At 39.4% G+C, this 24,758-nt stretch overlaps 1 protein-coding gene across 1 annotated transcript in view; it reads right to left on the bottom strand.

Annotated features, from left to right (window-relative positions):
- Nucleotides 1-2,410: 2,410 nt before the first annotated feature.
- Nucleotides 2,411-24,758, bottom strand: part of LOC103466706 (metabotropic glutamate receptor 3-like) — a 51,288-nt gene continuing 28,940 nt past the window's right edge. Inside the window, exons 6-15 of the mRNA XM_008412481.2 lie at nucleotides 24,413-24,556; nucleotides 20,256-20,525; nucleotides 19,250-19,850; nucleotides 11,236-11,478; nucleotides 10,947-11,136; nucleotides 9,816-10,125; nucleotides 9,515-9,708; nucleotides 9,276-9,408; nucleotides 6,264-6,441; nucleotides 2,411-4,393 (exon numbers count right to left, since the gene is read on the bottom strand). Of these exons, the coding sequence (XP_008410703.2) occupies nucleotides 4,317-4,393; nucleotides 6,264-6,441; nucleotides 9,276-9,408; nucleotides 9,515-9,708; nucleotides 9,816-10,125; nucleotides 10,947-11,136; nucleotides 11,236-11,478; nucleotides 19,250-19,850; nucleotides 20,256-20,525; nucleotides 24,413-24,556 (2,340 nt within the window). The 3' untranslated portion in view covers nucleotides 2,411-4,316. The remainder of the gene's footprint in view (nucleotides 4,394-6,263; nucleotides 6,442-9,275; nucleotides 9,409-9,514; nucleotides 9,709-9,815; nucleotides 10,126-10,946; nucleotides 11,137-11,235; nucleotides 11,479-19,249; nucleotides 19,851-20,255; nucleotides 20,526-24,412; nucleotides 24,557-24,758) is intronic.

Below are 24,758 nucleotides of genomic sequence, written 5' to 3'. Positions count from 1 at the left end.
AGTGGAGAATCAGGGTTAAGTGCTCTGTTTGTGTGCCCATTAAAAAGCCGTGAGTACAGGGCCTTACTTAGCCCGATCTCATTGGGCTCTGCCAACTTGGATCAGAACCGCCAACCCATTTTTATTTATTTTTTTTTAGATATCTCTCTTCCTTCTGTTCCTCTTTACTCAGCCACTCATCACCCTTTCTCCCAGCCCTGCTGACAACTAAGACATTCCAGCATTGACTGTGTTGGTTGTGGTTGTCCATAACAACCTGTCATGTGGTGTGTATCTTGTGAGAGCAGGACCACAGAGTGAATGGCTAAACCTTCTTCTAACAAACACTGTGAATCTCTGAGATGCTTTGAGAGGCGCTGCTGACTTCTGGGCTGTGGGAGTGCTTTACATAATCCAGCAGCGGCAGCAGCGGCATCCCTCTCCTCTGCCACATCGCTCTCTCCCGCTGCACTCTGCACCTAACAAACACACCCCAATGTAGGTCGCCTCCTCCTGACACATCCTTTGAAATTTCTTCCCATTTATCATTGAGTGTAGTAGTCGCAGGAGGCAGTGCAAACATGCTGACCAGTCAAAAGATAGAATCTCTAAAAGTTCTCCCCACATCTACGTTGCATGTTTTTCTTTTTCTTTCCGTCGTTGTTCTTGACAAAACAGCTTTTAAAAAGTGATTCTGATCACATTCTGTTGAAAACATCAAATGTAACAGTCACACTTTATTTTAGACAGCATATTATATGTAAACATTTAAGATCAGTTAATAAATTACTACTATCTCTAAATCCAACAAATATTTTCAGGAAAATCAAACGACTGAAATAAAATTTTTAATAAATTACTCCACTGTCTTCAGCTATTTAAGTTTCCTCCTAAGGACCTAATACATATTTTTGATTGAATTTATTCAACAATCTTATTAATAGCCAACAGAGAGGCCACAGTCTTTCTTGCCACATTTGCATCTGCATGAATGACCTCATCTTTTTTTTATGTTATGTTATGGATATCTGTTCTACTCTTAACATCTTTTGTTAGCAGCGATCAGCCAGCAGCTGACAGAATGTGCTCTGTTTCCTCTCCTGAGCCTCTGTGGGACTGCCAAAGCCAGCTGCTCCACTGTGCTTCCCAACGTAAACACATTTTAACACAAGCTTGTAAACCGCACACTTCAACAAGTCAAATACTCACTGAATTCCTCCTAATGATGTAGCCTATCTGTCTACCCCTCACCTCGCTTTCCTTACCTGAAACTACTGTGTTAAAAACGGGGGAGGAGGAAATGGGAGTGAATATACATTTTTRGAATTTCCCTGTTTTTCTTTATGTCAGACTGGAGAAAGCCAGTTTAAGTTTGTGTTTTGTCGGAGTTACTGGTCCATTACATTAGGCAAACAATCAATGGCACTGGGCTTCACATAAAACAAAGTTGTTGCCTGAGAGGCATGGTCTTCATACTGAGGCCACTTTTTTTTCTTTTTTTTTTTACATTTACCAAACAAATACTTGGAGCTGGTAGTGTAAAACTGATCTCTAACAACATCAATCTATCAAACGCACATTAAGGCACATAGCCATATTCAAAATATCACCACAGATGGTATCTATGGGGTATGAATCTTAAGCTACTATTCCCCTATAGGTGGAAAAATTCAATGTGTGTTCAGCAAAATGCACCCTTTTCCTTTGTTGATTTATTTATTTMTTTTTTTGCAAATTAAGAACGTGATGTTCATACAGTGGTTTGCAAAAGTATTCTTGTGACTTTACAAACGTAATATATATCTTATTGGGATTTTATGTAATAGAGCAACATAAAAGTATATGTTATTATGAAATGGRAGAATAAAGATAAGAGGTTTAAAAAGGTTTTAGAGTGGACATACTTTGCTTTATTGAACACGTTAGGATAGACCAATGAGCTGTACGAAACGCGTTCATTACACAAAATCATTCTCAGATAATGAGAGTTTGTCTTCTCAGTTCTGTCTATTTTGATCTCCTTTCACAGCTGTTTTAGGGTCTTCTCTCACTTTAAATACAAATAAGGTGCTGCTGGCTGCACTCCTCAGTACAATGTTTACACTCACACTTTATACACACGAAAATGGTTGAAAGCAGATGCGCAATCGTACATCTTTGACCCCCCAATCAGACTTCAAAGCGGTGACTCCAGCACAACCATCAAGGATGAACCATTTCTGGAGGGTATGTCAACAACAAAACACCTGTCTTGTCCAGCAGCCATTGTGCAACACACACAGCGGTAAAACCAGCTGACCAAACATGCTGGAGCTCCATTTGGTTTGCTTTGTAATGGGGCAGTGCTCACTTATTGTTACTTAATAATCGGGAGGTTTTTGAAACAGCAAATTTTCCAGACATCAAGAAACATTAACTTAACAGCTGGGTGTTTTTTTTTTTAAGCATTTTGACTCAGATATAAGCACAAAAACATGTGAAYTTTGCATAATAGGTCCCCTTTGAAAATAAAAATCTGAAAAGTGTGGCATACACATACGCCCAGTCATTTTAAAATGACAGTGAAAATTCAGTGTTATGATTAGTAACTTTAGCCCTTTTCAAAGAAGCTATTAGTGACAGTGGAAGAGCTCCAGATATATGTTGCTCGGGTCCAAGGATCTTTTGAGGAGATAACTGTTACTTATCCAGCTGTTACTTATCTTAAGTAAAAGTAAGCACTRTTGGGGAAAGCTAGTCAATTTAATGGGAAGATGAATGCAGGTGATTTCAGGGGAATCTTGAATAAAAACTTGTTAGAGGCTTCAAAACATTTCAGGCTTAGTTTGAGCTTAATCCTCAAGCAGACAGCAACACTAAACATATAGCTAGAGCTACAATGACAGTCAATTGCAGTTTACTTGACAATTGMAGTTTACTGATGATGACACCCATTCAGTCTGACTCAGTTTGAGCTGCATTGCAAAGAGTAATGAGCAGCAATTTTAGTTTCCAAAAGAGCAAGACTGGTAAAGATATACCCCAAAGAATTTGATTGATGCAGCCATAACTACAACTAAATGTAGATCTACAAGTACTCAGCAGAAAATCCATGCAGCACTTCTTAAAGGWTTTTTACTTGTAAAGTGCTAAAACCTAGCATCATTTCCTTTCACTTCACAACTTTCTGTTGCTCTGTCCCATAAAGTCCCACTAAAATACACTGAAGTCTGTGGTTGTAACAGGACAAAATGTGAAAAGGTTCATGGGATCTGAATTCTTTTGCAAGGCACTTCAATTACTGGGTGAAAAACTGATTTATTTTTGTTCTTTGGGGCTTACATAAAGCATTAGCAGTGCTGTCTTTTCAGTGCAGCCATTCATTATTATTAGTAATACATCACAGCAATCTTTAAAAGACGCAGCAGTTTAGGAGTGGGAGTGAAAAAGCGATGCTTTGCTGAACACACGTCTGGAATTATGGCCATTTAGATAAAGGGATCCCATAATTAGAAAATAGGAACATTTGTATCAAAAGCAAAACATGTTTTTCTGCAAAAACAGCCACAGAAGGATTTTTTTTTACAAAGATCCAGAATACAACAAACATCTATCAAGATGCAAAATGATATATTCTCAAACAGAAATATATCGCTAAATTTAATGAATCTCCCTAATTTTCTCTCTCCTTCCTTTCCCTTTCRATTTCCTTTCTGGCTGTTCTAAGTTTGTCCAGTTTTAGCTTTTTTTCCCCCCCACATTCATTCTAGTGTCACAAGACCTTTAACATTGTGCTGTTTGAACCGTCAGTAGTATAATATACAAATGTACAGATCCACATTAGAAATGCATACACAGTTAGTTATTACAATGATGTACTACAAAAAAGCATGAGAATCAAAAGTCTGTGGGTATTGCAGTGAGGCAAGCAGAGCCACAAATGTGCATCCAGATGGAAGGACTCAGTCCCCCTACCATGTTTAAGCYCATGTCTATTTACATTGAAACAAAGCTATCAAAAACAAAGGTTCCAAAAAATTCCTCCTAAAAACAGGTTTTTTGTGTTCTTTTGTTTCTCTACGTACAACAATGTTGATTCCAATGTATATACATCCCTAGAAAATAATTTAATTATAGTTACACACTTTCTACATTTGTGAAACAATACAGTTCTAGTCCACAAGGAAGGCGTTTGCTTGTATTCAGTATGTGTGGTTGTGTTTGTTTGTGCGTGTGTGTGTGTAAAAGAGTGCTTGTGTGTAAAAGGGGGGGGGAGGGTAAAACAGAGTCGTGGTGAAAAATGTTTGTTATTTGGCTAACAGTCGCAGGGGCGGGTTTAGAGAGCGGACTGGATGCTGTCACAGAGAGGAAGTGGTCGAGTCAACTATTTCTCTCCCATTGCACACTGTTGGGACGAAGTGGGCGCTGACAGAAGCTACGAACAAGAAGGAACAAGTTGATTAAAACACAAAGATTGATAATTAATAAGTAAAAAACATTTCACTGGATAGGAAAAAAAAATGTTCTATCCATACTCCTATTTTGACCTGTTGGATTAATTTCCTTGTCTTCTTTCCTAATTTAAAGCATTATCATTTTTAATTTGAGTGATTAAAGAAAAAAGAACCACTACTGTACATCAAAGTTTAGTGCTTACTTCCAGCATACTTATTCCACGATGCACCTTATATGGATCAGTAGACCAATTTTGTTGTACTACTACACTGTAGGCGGGTAAATGGCAATAAAGATTTATCTGATCTTGTACTACTTCTCATTCATTGCCCTAGTACTAGTATTAGAGTTCTTCCTCCTCCCTGGACAAATCACTATATAGATTTTGGCCTTATAATTTACATACAACTACTCTAAAAACTGTAATGTTTTCCTTGGGTTTTGGCTCCACTCTTGGCTGCCTTCTACTTGGTTTCTTATTTTTACTTTTCTTTTTCAATCAACTTTTGACACGAAAATGAAAACAGCTCCTTGTGCTTCAAACTTGAACAACATTCAAAATGTAAAATTTCTAAGAACACGTKGAATTTCTCATGAAAGCTGCTGATCTTATTCATGTCTCATAATCACTGTGTAGTTTGGAGGAAGAAAATGCATCTACCTCAAGCGCCTTTTTAATAAACTACTCAGGATTTTTGGCACCATCCTCACTATAGGAATGTTGTTTTATTCCTGCCTGTTTGATCAGCTGTACTTCGTTCTGTGAGTTCTGTCTGCAGTGTGTGTCAAACTGATTGACAAAGAAACTAGGACAAACACCCATCGGAAAAAAAAGTGAACTGCTTCTGAGACCAGAACCAATCAATTTAAGCGCCACTTCCATCCTGAGGTACAGCAAGTGCGCAAACGGCGCAATSTCTCCTCTCTTCTCTAATGTCCTACACATCAGCACTGTTTATTCCCTGTGGCCACATGAGAAAACTCTGCCACTTTAATCTTTTTATTTCTTGTGTGAACAAAAAATAATGGTAAAAATGTTTGTGAAAACCATTTATTCCCTTCTGTGTTTTAAATCATGTTGGCAAAACTTGATATTTCCCAATTTAACAGAAACTGATGATCAATATTTCTGTTTTAACAGAAAGCTTTGTTCAAATTAAGACAGTTGTAAACCCACACCCACATGTTGTATTTTTGTTCTCAAAGGGACAGTCAAACATTTAAATGCACTTATCATTGGTGTGAATGYGAAATTTATTCTAGTCTTGATAAATTTACTAGAAAGTTGGTTTSTTTACATTCTTTACCTCTTAAGCAGTTGAGAGATGTTCAAAAAGTTGATGAGGGCTACTCCAGAAGCTCKGTTTTAACCTGCTTTTTGTTTTCCAGAACTATTTTAGATACGTGTTTGGGACCACTGTCAGTGAAGGAGACACTCAGCATAATGCCACCTTCACTTTGACTGACWGCTGCTCTTAGGTTTAATAGCCTCCAAACACTTGCTGTCATTGTGGCCAAACAATGACAATTTTGTCACTGTTTGACAAGACGTTCCCCTAGAACATACGGTATTTGTCAATAAAATGAAAAAAATCTGCTGTAATATTTTATTGTTGTATAATTTTCAGTGAAATAGAGGAATACTATAATGAAAAATACGTGTTTACATTTAACTTTGGGGTTTCATTTTTTACTTTTTTTAAAAGTACATTGGTTAGAAAACCAATAACTTTAAGTAAACATACCGTGCCAGTAATTCAGGATTCAGTACATGGAATCCTTTTGAACAGYGAATGCCAAACAAGCCCATCTGTCACAGAAAACCTGCCATCTCAATAAAAACAACCTACCATGAGATGCGTACGTAGTGGCAGCCCCGCTGACACTGAAGCGGTTGAGGTTAAGATGATGGCTGGTCACATTCTTCTGGGGCTGAAACATGATGATGTTGACCTTGGGCGCAAACATACAACCCAGGACTACAAAGCCGCTTAAACTGACAGAGATACACATGGTCGTGGTTTGAACCTGGAAAAAAATGATAAAAGTGTCATTTGAATTGTTGTTAATAAAGTTTATGCTTGTTAAGTTAAATATTTTATGTTGACTGCACAGTGTAAAAACTATTGACACTTTGAAAGTCGAGTGTGATTTCACCATATTATGATTTCACCAACACAAAAAAGTGCATAATTGTGAAGAAAATTAAAATCTGAAAAGTGAGCCATGCATTTGTATTCAGCCCTTGTACCAAAATAAAATCCAGTGCAAACAGTTTCCCTCAAAAGGACCCTAGTAAATCTACCGAGGAGAACAAAACTGAAGTCTTTGGCTTACATGCAAAACAGAATGTACTTCTGAAAACTCCTGCTCTACATCACTCTAAACACAYCGAATCCAGGGTTAACCATGGTGGCAGGAAGATCATGGGGGAAACAATCTACCACGTTCCTTCCATTTCACAATAACGCTGGTCTGTTGCAGTAAATACAATGAAGCTTCTGGCACTTTGAACTATTTTAGACAAACCTATTCCATCGGTATAGTTTACTGATCTCTAAAATGAAACATTAAAATGCTGCTAAACAGRTACAAGTGTATCCGACTCCTAATCACGAATAGAGCCAGTAGGRCACTAAAGTACAACTCTTGTTTTCAGATCTCCTCACCTTACACCAGTTCTGAGAATAACAATTACTGAACAGATCAATAAAGACTTAATCAACACAGAACACAAAAGCCAAACTTAATAGTCTCTCGCTGCTCACTTTAAGTTTGTCCTACGTGGTTCGTTGTGTAAATCGATGCTAAGTACTGTCCCAGTCTCTTGATCACATGTCTGCAGAGGTGTCTGTTGCATGCTCTGTTCAGGCTCCCCTAATCACTGCTCTAAGTGTTACAGCAAGTAAAATCACAACACAGCTGAGCACATTCGTCAGTAATCAACAATTCAACATCTCCTCTGTTTATGTAAATATTTCTGAGTGTGGGAAGCCATTATGTCTGCACTAGACTAATCTTTARGAAAGATTTCTTAGAAATATTTMTATTTTTCTGAGAAAGACAAATTTAAAAGGACAGACACGGCAAAAAACTAAAATAAAAAAWTACTTTTATTCAGGGATCAAATGGGTAGCTCAGACAGCACCGCTTCTCTCATGCCCCTTGAAACAGACTGTGTTTGTGAACACGTCTACTTAAGGTGTGTGTAGGTGTACACTCAGGAWTTTTGCTGTTCAGAAGAACACTCATTCGCCTTTGATGGWAAGTCTGGACATGTGTCAGCAGTTTAGCGGAGCCCGTTTGTCACCTCAGAACAGCAGAATTGGGACATCTGCGGATGGGATTAGCTACAAATTAAAGTTGCCACTGCACCTGTTTGTGCCCTGTGCTACCTGACTGTTTCTGTCAATCAAGCTGAGTGAAAAGGAGCTGCAATAAGGCGTAGCTAGAAAGTAGTGATTTTTTAAATATTTATTTTTAGCTTTAAAACAAACTTTATTTACAGATTCTTCCTTCCGTTATCTAACACGCTTGTCCTTGCAGGGTCATGAGGGGGGCTGTGTGTATCTCCTGCAGTCAACAGTCAAGAGGCGGGGCAAATCCTGGACAGGTCGTCAGTCCATTGCAGTATTTACAGATTTTTAAAGTTATAGATCCCCTCAGTATTGTTTGGAGGTTACACTACAAAAGTCTAATTTCCAACATTTTTTGCAGCTGTTTTGCTGCCACTGTTAGCTTGTTTTCTGTGGATTGAGGAAACTGCTAGTAATAAAAACAGAGAGGATCAATCTATCGCACCTATTTTTGAAACAGGCTACAGTTACGCTCGTTTTATGCATAAAGACAGAAGGTGCAGAAGTGATCATAGATGAAATTTACTTATGTTTTTATTAAAAAAATAATACAAAGAACTCCAAATTGTGACTTGATGAGGCGCTTCTCAAAACCCTAAAGAGTAACATGTGACTAAAGAAATCATGTCAGAATGGTGATTATACATCAAAAGKGATTTTGCAGATAGGTTTAAAAAGAGGTAATAAGCGCATCACTTTAATTTATTTGGTCCTCAAAAATGTATGATTCTAAAATTGCTGCATGTCAAAGTAAGTATACTGCACTAACTTGTAGGAAAGTGGGAACAAAAAGAAACATCTGTGATTTATTTGATTACAAAAAATGGGCAAAATTATTGGGTATACTTTGCAAGGATGGATAATAAATTCTAACTTTTGTGACATTCCTAAACAYGCTTTTTTGAAAATCCAGCAGCACAGCAGGTCAGTTTTTCCCTTTCTCCCCTTTCGTACCAAAATTACCTCCAGCTTTCAGCAGATGTTCACCAGTTATGGTCTTGGAAAATATCAGGCAATTTGCTCTAGCTGTTATGTACATAGATATAAATAAATAGACATGGGTAGGCTTTCCTCTAGATACATTCATAACACCTCACTTAAAAGTGAAAAAACTGCATCGGTGCAGAGAAACACTGTTTGCTTAGTGAAGGTATTTCAGAATTAGTTTTGCCCTAGTACAATGCACAAAGTCAGGTTTGCCAACATTTAACTGTAATGATTACCTGTGTGAATATGCCCTATAATCTTTTACATTTTTGAATAAATCATTTAGAGTTCAATACCAAATGTTGGTCTGGGAAGACTTTATTTTGTTAAATGTAAAAATATGAAAAATTGAAAATGATTTTGCCAAAAAGTGTGATAAATTATTCTTTTTGGATTGAAAACCTTTTCCTTTTGTTTCAAAAACTGCACGTGACCAACTCTGGATTTAGACATTAGCCGTTTTGTTTTGAATCTAAATTTTCAGCACATTAGCATGCCTCTCCGTGTGTCAGAAAATACCCTGTAGTCACTGGATGTGACATAGAAGATGGGAAGAAAGGCCAGCCAAATTATACATGTCGTATACATGGTGAATCCAATAAACTTGGCCTCATTGAAGTTCTCAGGGCACTTCCTGGTCTTGAAGGCATACCTAGAAAAAACACACAAACCCAATATCTAATGTCTGAAACACAGAATGAAAGAATTGGCAATCAATTTAGCAGTTGGTCACTTTCTTAGACTCCAACACAACTTACACAGTACACAAGATGACCAGGAGCACATCGTATCCCAGCGACAGCAGCATGCTGGAGTCTCGCACATTACACTTGAGGATGACAGTCTGTCGTCGTTCCGGTAACGTAAAGCGCCGAGTCCCAGGAACCTCCAGCAGCAGCCACACTGAGACCATGACTAGCTGGACAGAGATCAGACTGAGGCAGATAAATACCTGACAAATAGAGGGAAGAAAGGAGAATTAAGGTCACCGAGTTTCTCTGTGTCTCTCCATCCTTCTGGCTGATGCAGATTGATGGACAGAATGCAGCATTCACTCACTTGAGAGGATGGGCTAATGAAGCGCGGCCTCACTGCGCCCGCGCCGTCTTTCACGCCATTGAAAATTCTGGCGATTCTGTTGGTTTTGGTCAGCAGGGCAGAATAGCACACAGCAAAYGACGTGCCCAGGCCGAGGCGCCGCAGGGCACATATGGCCGGAGAGGGTTTGGCCAAAAAGAGGAAAGTCATGGCATAGCACATAAAGACTCCGGAGAGGAGAATGTAGCAGAGCTCTCTGCCTGATGCTTTCACCAATGGTGTGTTGTTATGTCTGACGAACACCCAAACCACCAAGCCAGTGCACACAAAGCTGCAGAGGGGAAGCATGAATCAGACAATCAATGGTGTGAACATACAGCAGAGCTTATGTGTTGCTTGACTAGAAATGTTCGAAATAATAAAGACAAAAATATTCTGTCGGCGGCATTTAGAGGAGGAATGCTTATTGTCTACAGGTTTAATGAAAGAAAAAAGTATGTATAGTTCCTTAAAAAGTACTTGTCCCACTGTGTTATGTTAAAACGTTGATATCTTTTATTTAAATTTAATGTGATGGACCAAAGCAAAGCTGTGTGTAATTATAAAGTGGACAAAAAGTGACACATTGCTGCAAAAATATGCTTTTCTTTTCTATCCATCTTCTTATCAACAGCATGTTCAACAGCATGACTCACATGTTGTTGATCATGACGTATAACTTGTGGCAGAACGTCTTTCATCATTAATTGTTTTCTTCTGCCACTCTCTGAAGTAGTGAGCATGTGTCATGATATATACTGTACATTATGTCTTTACATAGAACTTACATATATATCAAATGAAATATTGAGTTCAAGTTATGAAAAAAGGGACAAAACTCATATTTGTGTTAATTAAACATCAAAATCCAGTTACTATTACTATGTTAAAGTTTCAAAAAGATATGATCATATTTTAAACTGGGTTTATAAAAAGGATCACCCTCCAGACTTGAGAAATATTTCAGAAACTGATTTGCAATAATTTYGTTTAACTTCTGTTTAAATCTGCATTTATAAAATGTCTATCTGTAGGCAGATTTGCATGTATTYYWAAAAAAAAAAWTKKWAWYYTTTTYYTKRWTWAAAWKRAAAAAAATTGTTTTTCACTTACCCAACACATGCAATGGTAATAGGACCAATGGCCCAAGCATCTTCCCACATAATGTAGTCCTCAGGAAGATCGTAACAGGATGTGAGGTCATCAGTTGGCCACTGGCCAGGAGCGCAAGGCGAACAGGTGAACTCATCAGCCAGGTATTCGTGAGGCTCACACGCCGTACAGATCCAGCAGCAGTACTCACCTGGGGAACAATAATATGAGAAATGTGTGGGAACATACCTATAAAAATCAATCCAGCTTCACTTTGACAAAAAAAAAAAGTTAGAATTCCCTCTCCTACCTGCCTGCATTTTCTTCATTTCGTTTCGCTCACAGGGGTCGCTGCACTGTGACGTTGGGAGCACCTCTTTGGGCCAACGAATCAGATCGTTGTTCAGACTCAGACTCTCTGCCCACTCACCTACTGGCACGTAACCGTAACGTTCACCAGAACGCTGGTAGCTGAAGATGTTGTATCTGCCCATGCCGTCCCCCTGGGAATCAAACTTCACTACCGTCTCACTACCTGGAGGGGATAAAGGGGCTTTGGTGGGGAAGAGGAGATAAAAGATAAGGAATCGCAAACAAACAAACCGTCAAAAGCATTAATGCTTGCTGTAGCTAATCTTTTTAAAAGCAGCTGTGGACACCAGATAATAAACAATAGCTACCTTGGCCTATGAGTTCGGAAATAAACGAAGGCCATTCAAATTATGTTTTTATTGTTGAGAACCAGACAGTTTCAGATATTAGCAAAGAGGCTGCAAGAGCCAGTGATGCTTGATGATACGCATGTCACTGGCTTCATATCCCTCTCCAAGGTACCATAGGGATAAATTCGCTGGCCTAATATCTTATCTGATCATGTGTATCACCAAAGGCATCGTTAAGCCTCTGTCTATAAAACCATATAGTCATAAAGGCACAGGAATAAAGACCCTGGGCAATGTAATAAGTACCCACTCATTGATGGAATTAGCCTGTGTGTCTCCTCTGCGAGGGAGGCACACTGCTGAAACTGCCAAATTGGTTTGTATACATGTTGTTATGAAAGGATTACCATCTACCCCGAGGATGTGGGAAGAAAGGAGATTGTAAAATTGGCGTGATRCTGAAGCCATAAAAAGCAGGAGAAAATGACTTTGGACTGGGAAAACAGTAACCTGACGCATTGTTGGCAGTATCCGACCTGATAGTGCTGACACTTCGTCCTTTTGACTCAGACAAAGTGTGTCTCTCCCACAATGCCACATCTGTCCCTATAGCGGAGCAATCAAATCTATGTTGCTGACACATAGAGATATGTGTTATACAGTGCAGCCTGTCAAATGATGATGCGACTGGGGATAGTGCGAGATATGCCAGGTTTTTGATTCCTCAACATGTAACAAGACTCTCAGCCCTTCTGTAGATAGAGGCACTGATAACATGGCAACGCCTTCCTAGTATCATTCTGTGCTTGGGTTGACAGAAGAATTTGCAGGTCAAATTCAATTTTTATACATACAGAACGAGATCAGTAGGATAAATCAGAACAGATTGCAAATAAGCCTTCAGATTTTCTGTGAGGATGTGCACACAAATGCATGTGGGAACCCTATTAGCTTGTACTTCCAGTGTGATAGCTAAGGTATTCCTCTGAGCTCAGTGGGAGGCTGTGCTGACAGAACCAAAGCCTTGACCCTGCTGTTAGCTTGCGCGTGCATGCRTGTACACAAGCACGTACAAATGGGTGGCACTGACAGCAGCAAAAGCCATCCAATTGTTGTGCAAGCTCAGTGTGTTCAGAGAAGAATGGCATGTCAGATGGCAGCAGAGGGGGTTAGCGTTTATGAAATCCATAAATCACAGAGACAGCAAAACCCTTTATCTTCCTCCTGCCTCCCCTCTGTCACAGGAAATTCAAAGCGTCAAGTCTTATTTGAATTTTGGGGCTAAATGGTTAGTTGACAGCTAAATTATTGCAATAAGAATGTGGCGATAATATCAAAAGATGAAGAAGAGATATCAATCATTATCCCAGCAGCTGCCATATAATAAAGTCTTCAAAATAACACAGAGTAATAGGTAAACCAGGCTATTTGCCAGTGAGACACACAAACACACTTTCAGTAAGACTTTCCCGCCAGCCAATTATCAAAAATATGTGTTGCCAGGACCTTGGATGTGTGCTGAAGCCAAATGAGCTGTATGTCGGTAATTACATGTAAAGCAGCCTAAAAGATTACAGATGCCTCTGATGGTCCCTTTCAGCGTTGTCCTTGAATTACCCAAAAATCAAGTTCAGCGAGTAAATAGATTGTTAGGAATCCCGACTTCTTATTGACTGCATGGAGGTGGATATGCTGAGTTCACAGAATGTCTTCTCAAGAAAGTGTCTGCGAGTGCAAGTTTGAGCCAGTGAAATTCTCTACGACTCCTCAGAGTGGAGAGACGTACTGGAGACTGATGGTAGATGTTTTCTCTTTGAATCTCAACCCAGATGCCACAGTGAAGAGAAACCTACATTGCAGGTCAGAAGTTTTCATACGTACATTAAATGCACTTTTATTATATGTTCCACATTATCTATAATCAAAATTTTAAAGGGGGGTATTGTGTAAAATCTACTTTTTTAAGCTATGTATCATGTCAAAATTTGATTCTCTTATCTAAAACGGCAATTAATAAATACCTGGTGCTGAGCTTATCATATGAGTCCAACACTGCTAAGAGTGATTGTAAATGGCATAATGAGAAACATGGTTGTGATGACGTGTTGAAGGCAGTGTCAGAAAGAGCATGAGCGTCTTAAAGAGACAGAAGCCCAAAGTGTCACATTACAAAGTCAAACTTCTGTTAAATTATTTAAATTATGTTTAATATATACTGCATTTTTATAACAAATGAAGGTAATGTAGATACTTAATTGTGCTACAAAATGGCAATATGCCTGGAAAATACACAATACCATTCCTTTAAACATATACCGGTTGTCTAAAATATATACAAACACACCCACTAACAACTTCATCCTGTAAGACTACAGGCTGAAGCTCTCCTGATAGAGGAAGCCAGACTGTTGTCCTGCCTCAGACGCAGAGCGTGCGTATGTGAAGTTTGTTAAGTATGTTGTAAAGTTTCTAATCAGAATGAAGTGGGACAGGTCTGTGTTACGTTGCATGTCTGAAAATGGATGGGGCAGGTGCCAAAAGGAGAAAATGAAAGCAGTTGACTGATAAGATTGTTAAATATTCATTTGTTACTTTTGAAGTAGTTTGGTTTTTGTAGTTTTTATTTTTGGATTTTAGTTTTTTCATTTGCCACACACAATTAAGCCAAAATGACTCAAACCCCTACTAGAACTTGAAATTTTATAATTATTTTACCAAGACACTGTTTTCTGACTGAAAATGTGACAAATGTCTCTCAAAATATCAGAAGACAATGTAAAAACTGTACCAATTATGAAGAATGTACACCGGTATCTGTTTTTGTCATTTAAATAAAGATGACATTTTGAAAATGTTTTATCTTACGTATTTGCTAAAATACACTATGTTCTGACAGTATGAGGCCAATAACCTGTGAAAGAAATCAAATGCAACATTATATATATATACTTAAAAAGCAAAAGTAAATTCAACTATTTTGTAACAGTTTTGCTGGAGTATGGATATACGTAAAACATGCAGGACACCAGTCTTAGGGGACTGGAGTTGGACACATCTGGCTCAGACTACTCATCTACACAGTTCCCTGAACACACAGTGTAAAACAAGCTCAGAAGAGCATCAGGTTAACTCAAACGTATATAATCCTGCCAAATACATATAAGGCAGGAAATCACAAGCTGACGATCAGGCATGTTGATTACTTATAATGACCACGTACTGCAGGGTAGCACAACAACAAAAACACTCAACAAAACCTAAAAAGTGAGACTAACACATAAAAAAGCAAACAAAATCTAGATCAACTCCACATGACAAGAATTAATAAACAAAACATTAAAGTCACTCCTTTGACAAGAAAAATGTGAGAATTTTGCAAGAATATCTAAAAATGCACACTGGAGCAGTTGGTTGTACCATTGCCTTGCAGGATCTGGGTTCAAATCCCATACTCGGATCTTTAAGCRTGGAGCTTTCCAGAGAAAATTCCAGTTTYCTATCGGAGTCCAGGGTGTACGCCACCTATCACCCGCTGACTCCCGGAGATAGGCACCCCTGCTAGGATAACTGAGCTTAGATAATGGAAGGATATTCAAAAAAGWCCATAAAGACCAAAAATTTAACAAAACAAAATGGGACAATTCCAAAAAAACAGCAGCAAAGGCAGTTAGTTTGGAAACTCTCTGCATGAAAACATCTCTAAAGTGAGACACTTTAGCAATTCTACTAACTTGAGAAACACCTTATTATTCTGACTTAATTAGAAGCATGGTGAAGACAGGCTTTTCATTCAGAAGGTGAGAAATTAATTATGTCCTCAGCCATGAAGGGCTAACGCAAGGCCCAAGGGGGTATGTTGGTGTTAAAGGCAGGGAGACARAGAAGGCAAGTGGTCTTTGGAGGAATAAGTAAGAATAAGTCCTTTTGAAAGGGCGAAGARAGAATTACAGAGACTCGTCGAGAAATTATTTCCTCTTTTATTTCACAGTGCRTGTCTGASACAGACRCATCCCTCAGCACTCGTGCATAAATACACAAAGATGCACTCGTATGTCACAAATGAACACAAAAGAGAGATCCCATTAGCTTTTTGTTCTCCCAGCAGATTCAATCCCAGAGGATGGAGATGTTGCCTGGGTCACACTGCAGAAGGCCACAAGGGAATGCCAGAGGACAGATAGGAAGGAGAAAAGGAAGTCTGGATTGATGAAGGGACGAAGGAAAGCAGAGGAGGCCTAAGGCCTGAGTGAAACAAAGATGGGTGAGATAGACGGGACAAAAGAAAGAAACCTTCAGCCAAAAACAGGAGGTTCTGGGATGGAGGATGGGCCAAGAGACAAGATAAGCGCAAGAAAAGAAGTAAAGTGACAAGGAAGGAGAGACAGGTGAATACAAGTGTAAAAGACAGGAAATACACCAGTGGAAGTACCAAAAACCACTGTCATGCTAGTAGAGATACAGGTGGAAGGAGGAAATTCTTCAGAGGTAAGAATCAATAAAGAATGGGTGAAGGAAGGATGGAAGCACAAGTAAAAGGAAAGGGTGGCGGAACAAACCGGTGTGGAGAGACAGCTGAAAGAAGGAGAGCAACCTTGTGAAGTCTGTGTGGGTTGAGCTGTTTCTGAATGTAGAAAAAGTGGGATGTTTTCTAGGTGAGAAATAGGAAAGGAGATGGAGAGATAGAGGAAAAAGAAGGACTAAAAAGCCAAAGAAATAGCGACAAAAGGATGGAGGTTAAGAGACAGAGTCAAGTGAAAACAAGGCAGAGAATGAGTGAAGGTTGTTCACTTGCATCTGAACGTTGCAGTAAGCTCTGTGCTCAATATGGCCCTGAAGGCACACCGCCTCTGCTAACACAGACGTATCACACACACACACGCACACACACACACACGCGCACACACACACGCTCACGCTCATGCACACGCATGCACACGCATGCACGCACACACACACACACACACACACACACACAGTGCAGAAAAGGGGGAATATCACATCTATCACCACTATTTGAACAGAGACTGCATGCATGTGTGTATATACTGATCTGTTTGCTGCAGATCGGGGAGGTGGGTGGGAGTTGAATGATGGCTCTGAGAAGTGTGTGGGTTGGGGGTGTCTGCAATTCCATGCTGGCAGAAAAAAAAGCAAGCATTTCAAGTTGCCTCTGTAAAAAAAAAAGGCAAAAAAAAAAAAAAAAAAAGCTGACTGTTTTGCAGATTCCTGTCTATGTGTCTTTTTGGCACATGTTTATCCGTGTTTTTGTGGTTGACTCATGTAACAAGGACTCATAAAAAATGCACAAAATGCACAAATCTGCCCCACTGTCTGCTGCTAGTTCTTTCGGAGCGGTTCCCGTGATCCACCAGATCACCTCAACAATTGGCAATGGAGTCGGCTTTATTACCATAGCAACTAGCTCGACGAGACTAGAYGAAGAGAGCTGCGACTGAAAACACTCTCCTAACCAAACAACATGCTGCATCAGTGCGTCACATAAAGTGTCAGGGAAACACAACAAAACAACCTCATTACAGTAAAAGACATTGTCCACTGTGCTGTGAAAGGAAACCCACCAAAAGAGGATACTACTTTAGCACATGTGGAATAAAACTTTGATGCAATATAAARTCTGTGTGTGTGAATTAGATCTATGGTGCGYTGAGGAGTTTTGGTTCTCCAGTTCTGACTGAGAGCACTGCGGATAGTGATGCTGCAGCTAAACTTCAACACTCCTCACCTTCTTTTCCACTCACTGTATCAGCTATACAGAGCAGTGAGAATGAGTCATTCGGGGCCAACCAACAATTGAAAATAAGTGCTGTCATATTGTACTCACTTAAACTGAATCACAATCAAGCTCTTATAGCTATAGGACCTCTGAATGAATACATCCATCTCATAGACATTTTGATAGGTAACGGGAGAAAGAGACCGCAACACAGAAAAGAGGGAAAAGTGAAGAAAATCACATTTGATCTTCTTGATTTTCTTCCAGATCTACACCATAAACATCCTTCATATGAATAAAGTATACGACATATCCTTTTGCTGTTCAATGGTGAGACAAAGTGAAACATTGTTTTGATGGTTGTTTTTTTTTTTTTTTTTTTACAAGATTACACATTAAAAGCTATTTTGTTGTTTCTTTTAAACCCATAGTTACTCTTGGATGTGTTTTTAGTTGTTATTTTAGGATGACTTCATTGGCTGCTGGTTCTTTTCTGGTGTGAAAAAAACCAGAAAAGAACCAATAAACTAAATAAATATAGATGAATCTTTGACAACTCTTTAAACAACTATCTGATATAAATTTTGCAACTTGTAAAAAAGAAAAATTAAGGACGACAGCGTAGCAAAAACAAATGGTACAATATACTTTGGGTAAATAGTACCCTGCACTGCTGCTGGACGGAGTAGAGACCTGYCTATYGGTGCCAAACTGCAGGGTCGCAGTACAAATTTTAAGAGAGTTGGASCGGTCAAACATGAGCTGAATTGTTTTAAACTGAAAAGAGAGTACTGTATTTTAAAACAATAAAAAATTTATTTGTAATTTTTTTCCCCACTACTTTGCTACTTAMCCTTTATAGCATAAATKTATGATARCTAATAAAAATCACCCTTAATCTGGTATTCCTTATTTCACTTGTGCTTTACTGGAGGTAATGTGAGRCATTTCAATCAATATTATAAGCAACTATCTAAAATGGAGAGTACTGTTCATTTTGATGTGATTTGTTCAACTTTATTTATTTATTTTTACCTACCCACATTTTCATTATGGGAACATTTCAAATAAAACCGTGTTCTTCAGCTGACGCATGATGTCCCACTCAGGATCCGCTGCAGCTCTTGTTTGCTCACTCCTCTTTCTCTCCTCACTACTTCTTCTCTCACTTCTTTTCACCTTACCCTAAACTCTCTTTTCTCATTTTAGTCTGCCTGTCAGTCTTATCTGTAAGCCCCTCTCTCTCTCCAAACCTTCATGGATGATGCCATTCCCTCGTCCTCTTTCCATCCCTCCTGCTCACTCTCCCCAATGTCCCATGGCAAAGCCGCTGTTAATGTTGTTTGCCAGGGTGTTTTGAAGTCTGCTTCTGGTCACGGTTGGTGGGGGAATAAGCACCTCTAAACCTGTGTCAGTCCCTGAGATGCAGCAGTTTATTTATAACACTTCCTTTGTGCGTGATCTGTCAGTCAAGCCAATCCTCTGTCTCCTCTCTCTCGACTCTTCAGAGACTGACAGACAGACAAGCTGCATGCTATAGGAGCTATTATAACACACACACAATCTCATTAGTGTAAGAGAGAAGAATATGGCTCACGGATTAACTGCAGCTCTCGTTCCTCAAAGCAACTTTGTAGTGTCGTATCAATTACGCATGGGTAAAAGGTGTCAATGGCAAGCTGGCTCTGACAATACATAGCAATTAAGAGGATTTGTTTCAGTACTTTTCATGTTCTGTGGAGTAGAAGATGGACAACAGCCATGCGTTCATTAGACKACCGTTAGGCAGACACTGCACTCGCATTCCTGTCTACTTCTTCTTATCTTGTATCCTTCCTCTCCAACATTTGCTTCTCTTTTCGCTTCATCCACTCTCACCACCTTATCTGGAACTCGACACTCTCTTCACTATGCTCTTGCTCACTTACCTGTGAAGCTGACATTAAGAATGTAATCCCTGTAGAGTCTGCGCCCATCCAGGGCCTTCATGCTGTCGCACAGCTTGGTGGTGTTCAAGCACAGGCTCCGCTGCATGTTGTGGAGGGCATKGGCCATGGCGTACACTGCATTCACCACAAACATGATCTTGGACTCTGGCTCGAAATACCTCTGGTCCATCGACAAGTTTTTGTCGCACGGCGGAAGAGGTGTTCCCCCGAAGCCTAAGCCTCCAGCTCCCAAGGAGCACTGGAACCGCTGTTCCCAGAAGTCCCTGAACCAGGGATTCCGGTGGTTTTTGACAGGGTCCAGACTCAGGAAGTAGCGGTTGAAATCTGGTATGGGGTTTGCCGCTAGTTCAAGTGTGATAGCTCCTTCAGCAGTTATTTCATTTCCCTTGACAATGCTCTCCTGTGCGCCCCAGCCATCACTAGCCACCCAAATGAAAGAGGTGTTAAGCCTGGCGGCAGCTGCAATCAGCTCTCTGGCATCATCACTGCGCAGGAAAAGGACGGCCACGTGGGCGTTTGGCTTCTGGAAGAGTTGACGGATTACGGCCTCGTAAGACTTCTTAGCATTCGAACGTCCCACCTGGAGAAAAACGGGGGATTATGGCGTGAAAATCCCCCCCCCAAAATGCTTCTTCCATTCTAATGCTATTGGCAATCAGTGATCATCATCATTTAATGGAGAAAAACAAGCAAGAAAATGTGCTTAACAGTCTCACGCTATTATTTATCTCTGTAGTAAATGACATAAGAAAATGGGACTGGGAAAGCACTCATAAAGAATTCTTAGAGATAAGCTTTTATTTTCTGCCTCAGCACTGATAACACAGTAATTTCAACCCCAATTCAGAAAAACGGGAGATAAGCCATAAAGAAAAAATACGAGAAACTTATAAATCTAGCACCTCAGTGAGTCTTTTTGGTGCAGTGACGATTTAAGATTTAGATTTAGATTTAGATTCTAAGCTATTTTTGTTTCTTTTATTACCTTCTCTGAAGTGGCAATGCAGATGTTCCTCATTCGTGCTTCCTGTTCGAAGGCCTCTATCCCAGTTTCACCGTAATCTCCCTCTGACGCCACAGTGGACACGTATGTCCAGTTAAAGAAGCGGAGGATCTCTGCCATGGCTTTGGCCTGGTAGAAGTCTGGCGGTACAGTGCGGGCAAAGTAATCATAGCGGGTCTTGTCGCTGAGCTTGGCACTCGTTGAAGCATAGCTTATCTGAGGGATCTGAAAGAGCCTGAGAAGATTGGCAACCTGCAAGGACAGACAGCAGAATAAGGCATAAATCACAGGAAACCTTTTCTAACGTACTACACAAATTTACCAAATGAATCACACATTTTCACATTCTCTGTATCCATGATTTTATTTTATTTTTTTCAAGAAATGATCATGAAAATCCATGAGGGAAACAGTTTTTTTTTTTTTTTTATAAAATGTATTTACATCAAAGATGTTTTGGTGAGGTGTCAACAATGGCGCCAGTTTCTTTTGAGTCAGTTTTGTTCTGTTAACCTAAAGAAACAATTAAATCAAAGCATTTTACGTTTTTATGCACTGTTGTAAAGCTTGTGAAGTGTTTTCCACTGAGGGCCAATCTATTACACTAGAATCAAATCATTCAAAAAAAGGTATGATGTATTTTAAAATAGGAGATAACGTATGAACACTTAGGTTATTCACGAAATTCATGGGGCATTTACATAAATTTACTGTGATGTATTGACAAAAAACTGAGCTATTGAATTTGCCCAGCCATCTTTGGCGCACATTCGGCATATGTACCATCACTTTAGCATTCAGACAACTTCTGCTTGAATACTGCAGCGATGGCCTAGTAATAACATTACTTATATTAATCGCACACTACATAATGAAGATTCTCTCTCTGCTGATGAAGATTTACTCACCACGTCATGCAGAACATTTGAAACAGAACATAAAAGTGATGGCTTGACYTACTTTCAGAATAATTCATTTAATATTTTTGGGACATGCATGAAGTACTGAAATTTTGTTCTTAGATGGCCTAAAATATCATATAACATATTGATCTAGTAAGAACAAAGAAAATGTATGTGATTTATTTTTTTTATCCAGATCTGTATTAGATTAAATAAAATACAAAATGAAAAACAATTATTTGATAAAATAATGAATATCCTTCTTGATGGATAAATCTTTTTCCCTTCTAGTCCCATCCACCAAGTTCTGCTGTCCTGAGTCATGAGTCTTTTCGCCCGTATGATAACACGCCAATGACGAKAGAATTTCAAAAGAGAAATACACACTTCAAAGAGGTAACCGGGCTTGCTGCTCTATAAAATCCCCTTCATTTCCTCATGTTTATACATACTAATACGGTTTTTAAATATGCCAGCATACATGGCAAGATAGGTAATAGTGTGACAGCAGCTTTAAGCATAAACAAGCATTGCGGTAAATATTGTTATATTGAAATTTGCTGATTTTGTGAACTTCTAAACAGCACAAGTTTTGCTCAGAGCAAAGAAAATAATCAATTGCTGTGAAATATTCAAAGCATGTTTTTGGTAGAGGAGCAGAATCCTAATTGAAGAGGTGTTTCCAGCTTCAAAACTCTTCTTGTGTGCATTACTCAAAATGTTTTTGATTTCTATGTGTGGAGTCAAAACTGTGGAAATCCAGACCTTCCAGGAGAAGGTCTGGATTTCCTTTAAGAAGAGGACGATGTTAGATATTCAGTAAATGTCACTCGGTTGTTACTTCAATGTTATTCAAATTTTGGAATTAATCAAAATGAATCTTTAATCAATAGTATAACTGATGTCTTCTGAGAATAAGAGTACATTTAATCCTAATTCTCTCCTGAAATAACTGAAGTTGGAACTATATTTTTGTGCATTTTGCTTCATGTTTTTGCTTTATTCTATCTTTTATTTTCTCTTTTTTTATGTTGTTACTTGGGTTACCCACTGAATASTCTTTGCAATTTCAAAACTAAATACAATTTTATTCCATTCACAAAACACCCGTCTTATGCAGAAACTTAAACATAACTGTATAGCAGGATGCCCAACTCTAGTCCCTGAGAGCTTCCATCCTGCAACTTTTAGATGGGTCCCTTCTCCAACACACCTGAGTCAAATCAATAGTTCATTACCAGTCCTCTGCAGAGCTGAATGGCGTGCTGATGAGGGAATTAATTCATTTGACTAAGGTATGTTGGAAAAGAGATGCATCTAAAAGTTGCAGGATACTGGCACCGGTGCTGTACAGCATCCATAAAACAGACACAGAGATCATTACARGGTTTATGGTGTCCATAGCATTTGCCTTTCATGATGATTGGAATCTAGTCATGCTCTCTCCATAAATCCCAGCACATGATCAAACGCAAACAATGCAAACACAGCTGCTACGCACGCTCATGCTGACAGACTCATAAATATACATCATAAACCTGCACGYACAAATCAACAAACTACACAGAAATGTTGCGCCTTCCTCAGTCTAATCCTTCCAGAGTGCATTGCTCTAGGTTTTTCTGTATCTCATTCATGGTGCAGTTGATGAGCTGTTTTGACAACATGTCAAAATCCTATTAGGCTAATAACACAGCTCAGTAGACGGCACACAGGTTGAAATCCACGCAAACACTCTTAGACACACTGCCATAGTCACACTGATGTCTGCTTTTAGCCATCTAGGAAGGTTTTATGAGTTTAACAGCAGCGAACGGTGTTGACTTAATTGTCACTAAAGGTCACACTTAGMAGTGTAACTGGATTGCTCTGTCAGGTGCCACCAGACAGCGACAACATCTACACGGTTTATCTGAGGGGACACGGCGAGTTCACTTTGCTTTATTCTTATGAGCAAGCAGGGAGGGAAGATAGTAATAATGTGGAAACAGGTTGAATGTGAGAAAAATGGAAACAGGAAAAACAGAGTGGTGGAGTGATAAAGCATCAAAACACATAGATAGGTACACTTACTCATGATTTCAGAAGATGTAGCATTGAGCGATTCTTGTCAACCCTTGTTCTAAACTTGAACTTAAAAGAATGATGTCTTTATGCTAAAAATGGGGTAACTTTAGGCTAAGTAGACATAATTATTTCTGCCAGTAAAAATATGCATGATGTGACTGTGTATAAACATATTTAGGGAAACATAAAATGAGTAATACCTGGATGTGGCTCAGACTCCAGCACGGGCACACGAACATAAGCACACACAAACTAAGATGCATCCACACACATAAATGAAGGGGAATAACGATGACTGCTCGGTAAATACCTTCCAGGCATTGAACTGCATGGTTCAACATAAAATAATTCCATATGACTTCATTAAGAAGCAAGAGACACACTGGCCAAGTAGAGAGGCGTAGCTAGCTAATCTTTAAAGGACGGAGATCAGAAAGTAGGGCAGCGTTAAGGTCCTGTGAATCACACTCACCTAAAAACAGACGTTAAAAAGGGCAAAAGCAAAAAAAAAAGGGGGCAACAAGAATAAGGTGAAAGGAGACAAGGTATAATAATGGGTAAGGAAGGACAAGAGGCAGAGCGAAAATGTTGACAATGACTGCTCCAGGATGGAGGAGGAGAAGGGGGCTGAGGTCAGCATACACTGATCTCTTCCCTAATAGCCAAGGGGAATGCCTGTGGATGCACATAAAGACAACCCACAATGAAACAGAACAAAGCAAAGATTTGAAGTACATGAAAAGACCAATGCATAAATCGGGAGAGAGAGAGAARAAGAGAGAGAGGGATAGAAAAAGAAAAGGGTGAGGAGACTGAAAGACAGTTGCTCAGATTAGGGATTTCAGAACTGATAGGAGGAGGCTTTTGTGCAGTCACAGAGGAGTAAGAGAGAAAAAGGTTTTATGCTAAACTATGTAAATCACCCAGCTCTGTGACAAGAGCAACAGGAGTTAGGGAAACACAGACGAACATGCTGACTGAACTTGATTCAAAGAAATATGCATGTGCTAACCAACACACAATCAGACCACGGGAGCCGGAATATGTGAGCTTCCAAACCCTTAAGTTGGTATGCAAAARAATAAATAAAAATCAGTAAGGTGCTCACAGAGATGTAATGTGGGGCCAAGTGTTGAATATGTTGTTAATATTAGTAAATGTTAGTTTTACCTGTATGGAAACACTGCTATAGGATCCTCCGATGACTCCTGCGATGGCAAGAGGGTTGTCGTCCTGCAGCGCATAAGACCCATCAGGACAGATGAACTCTGTGTCATCCACCTTGGTCAGGGAGGCTCTCACAAACTCCAGAGCCTGGAAATTGTTCAAAAATGGGTTTCCATCTCTTTGAACAAACGATTATCAATATATGTTCAGGGCTTTCAACGTTTTCCTCAGTACAGAGGTCCGTGATTCAAATTAGATCCCTCTGGAATAACAGTAACATAACAAGTGCCTGGCAGAAGAACCCCTTGAACTTTTTCACATTTTATCATGTTAGAACCACAGACTTCAA

The sequence above is a fragment of the Poecilia reticulata genome, linkage group LG6 (assembly GCF_000633615.1).
Source record: "Poecilia reticulata strain Guanapo linkage group LG6, Guppy_female_1.0+MT, whole genome shotgun sequence".
NCBI lineage: Eukaryota > Metazoa > Chordata > Actinopteri > Cyprinodontiformes > Poeciliidae > Poecilia > Poecilia reticulata.
This window is presented reverse-complemented; position numbering and strand designations above follow the sequence as displayed.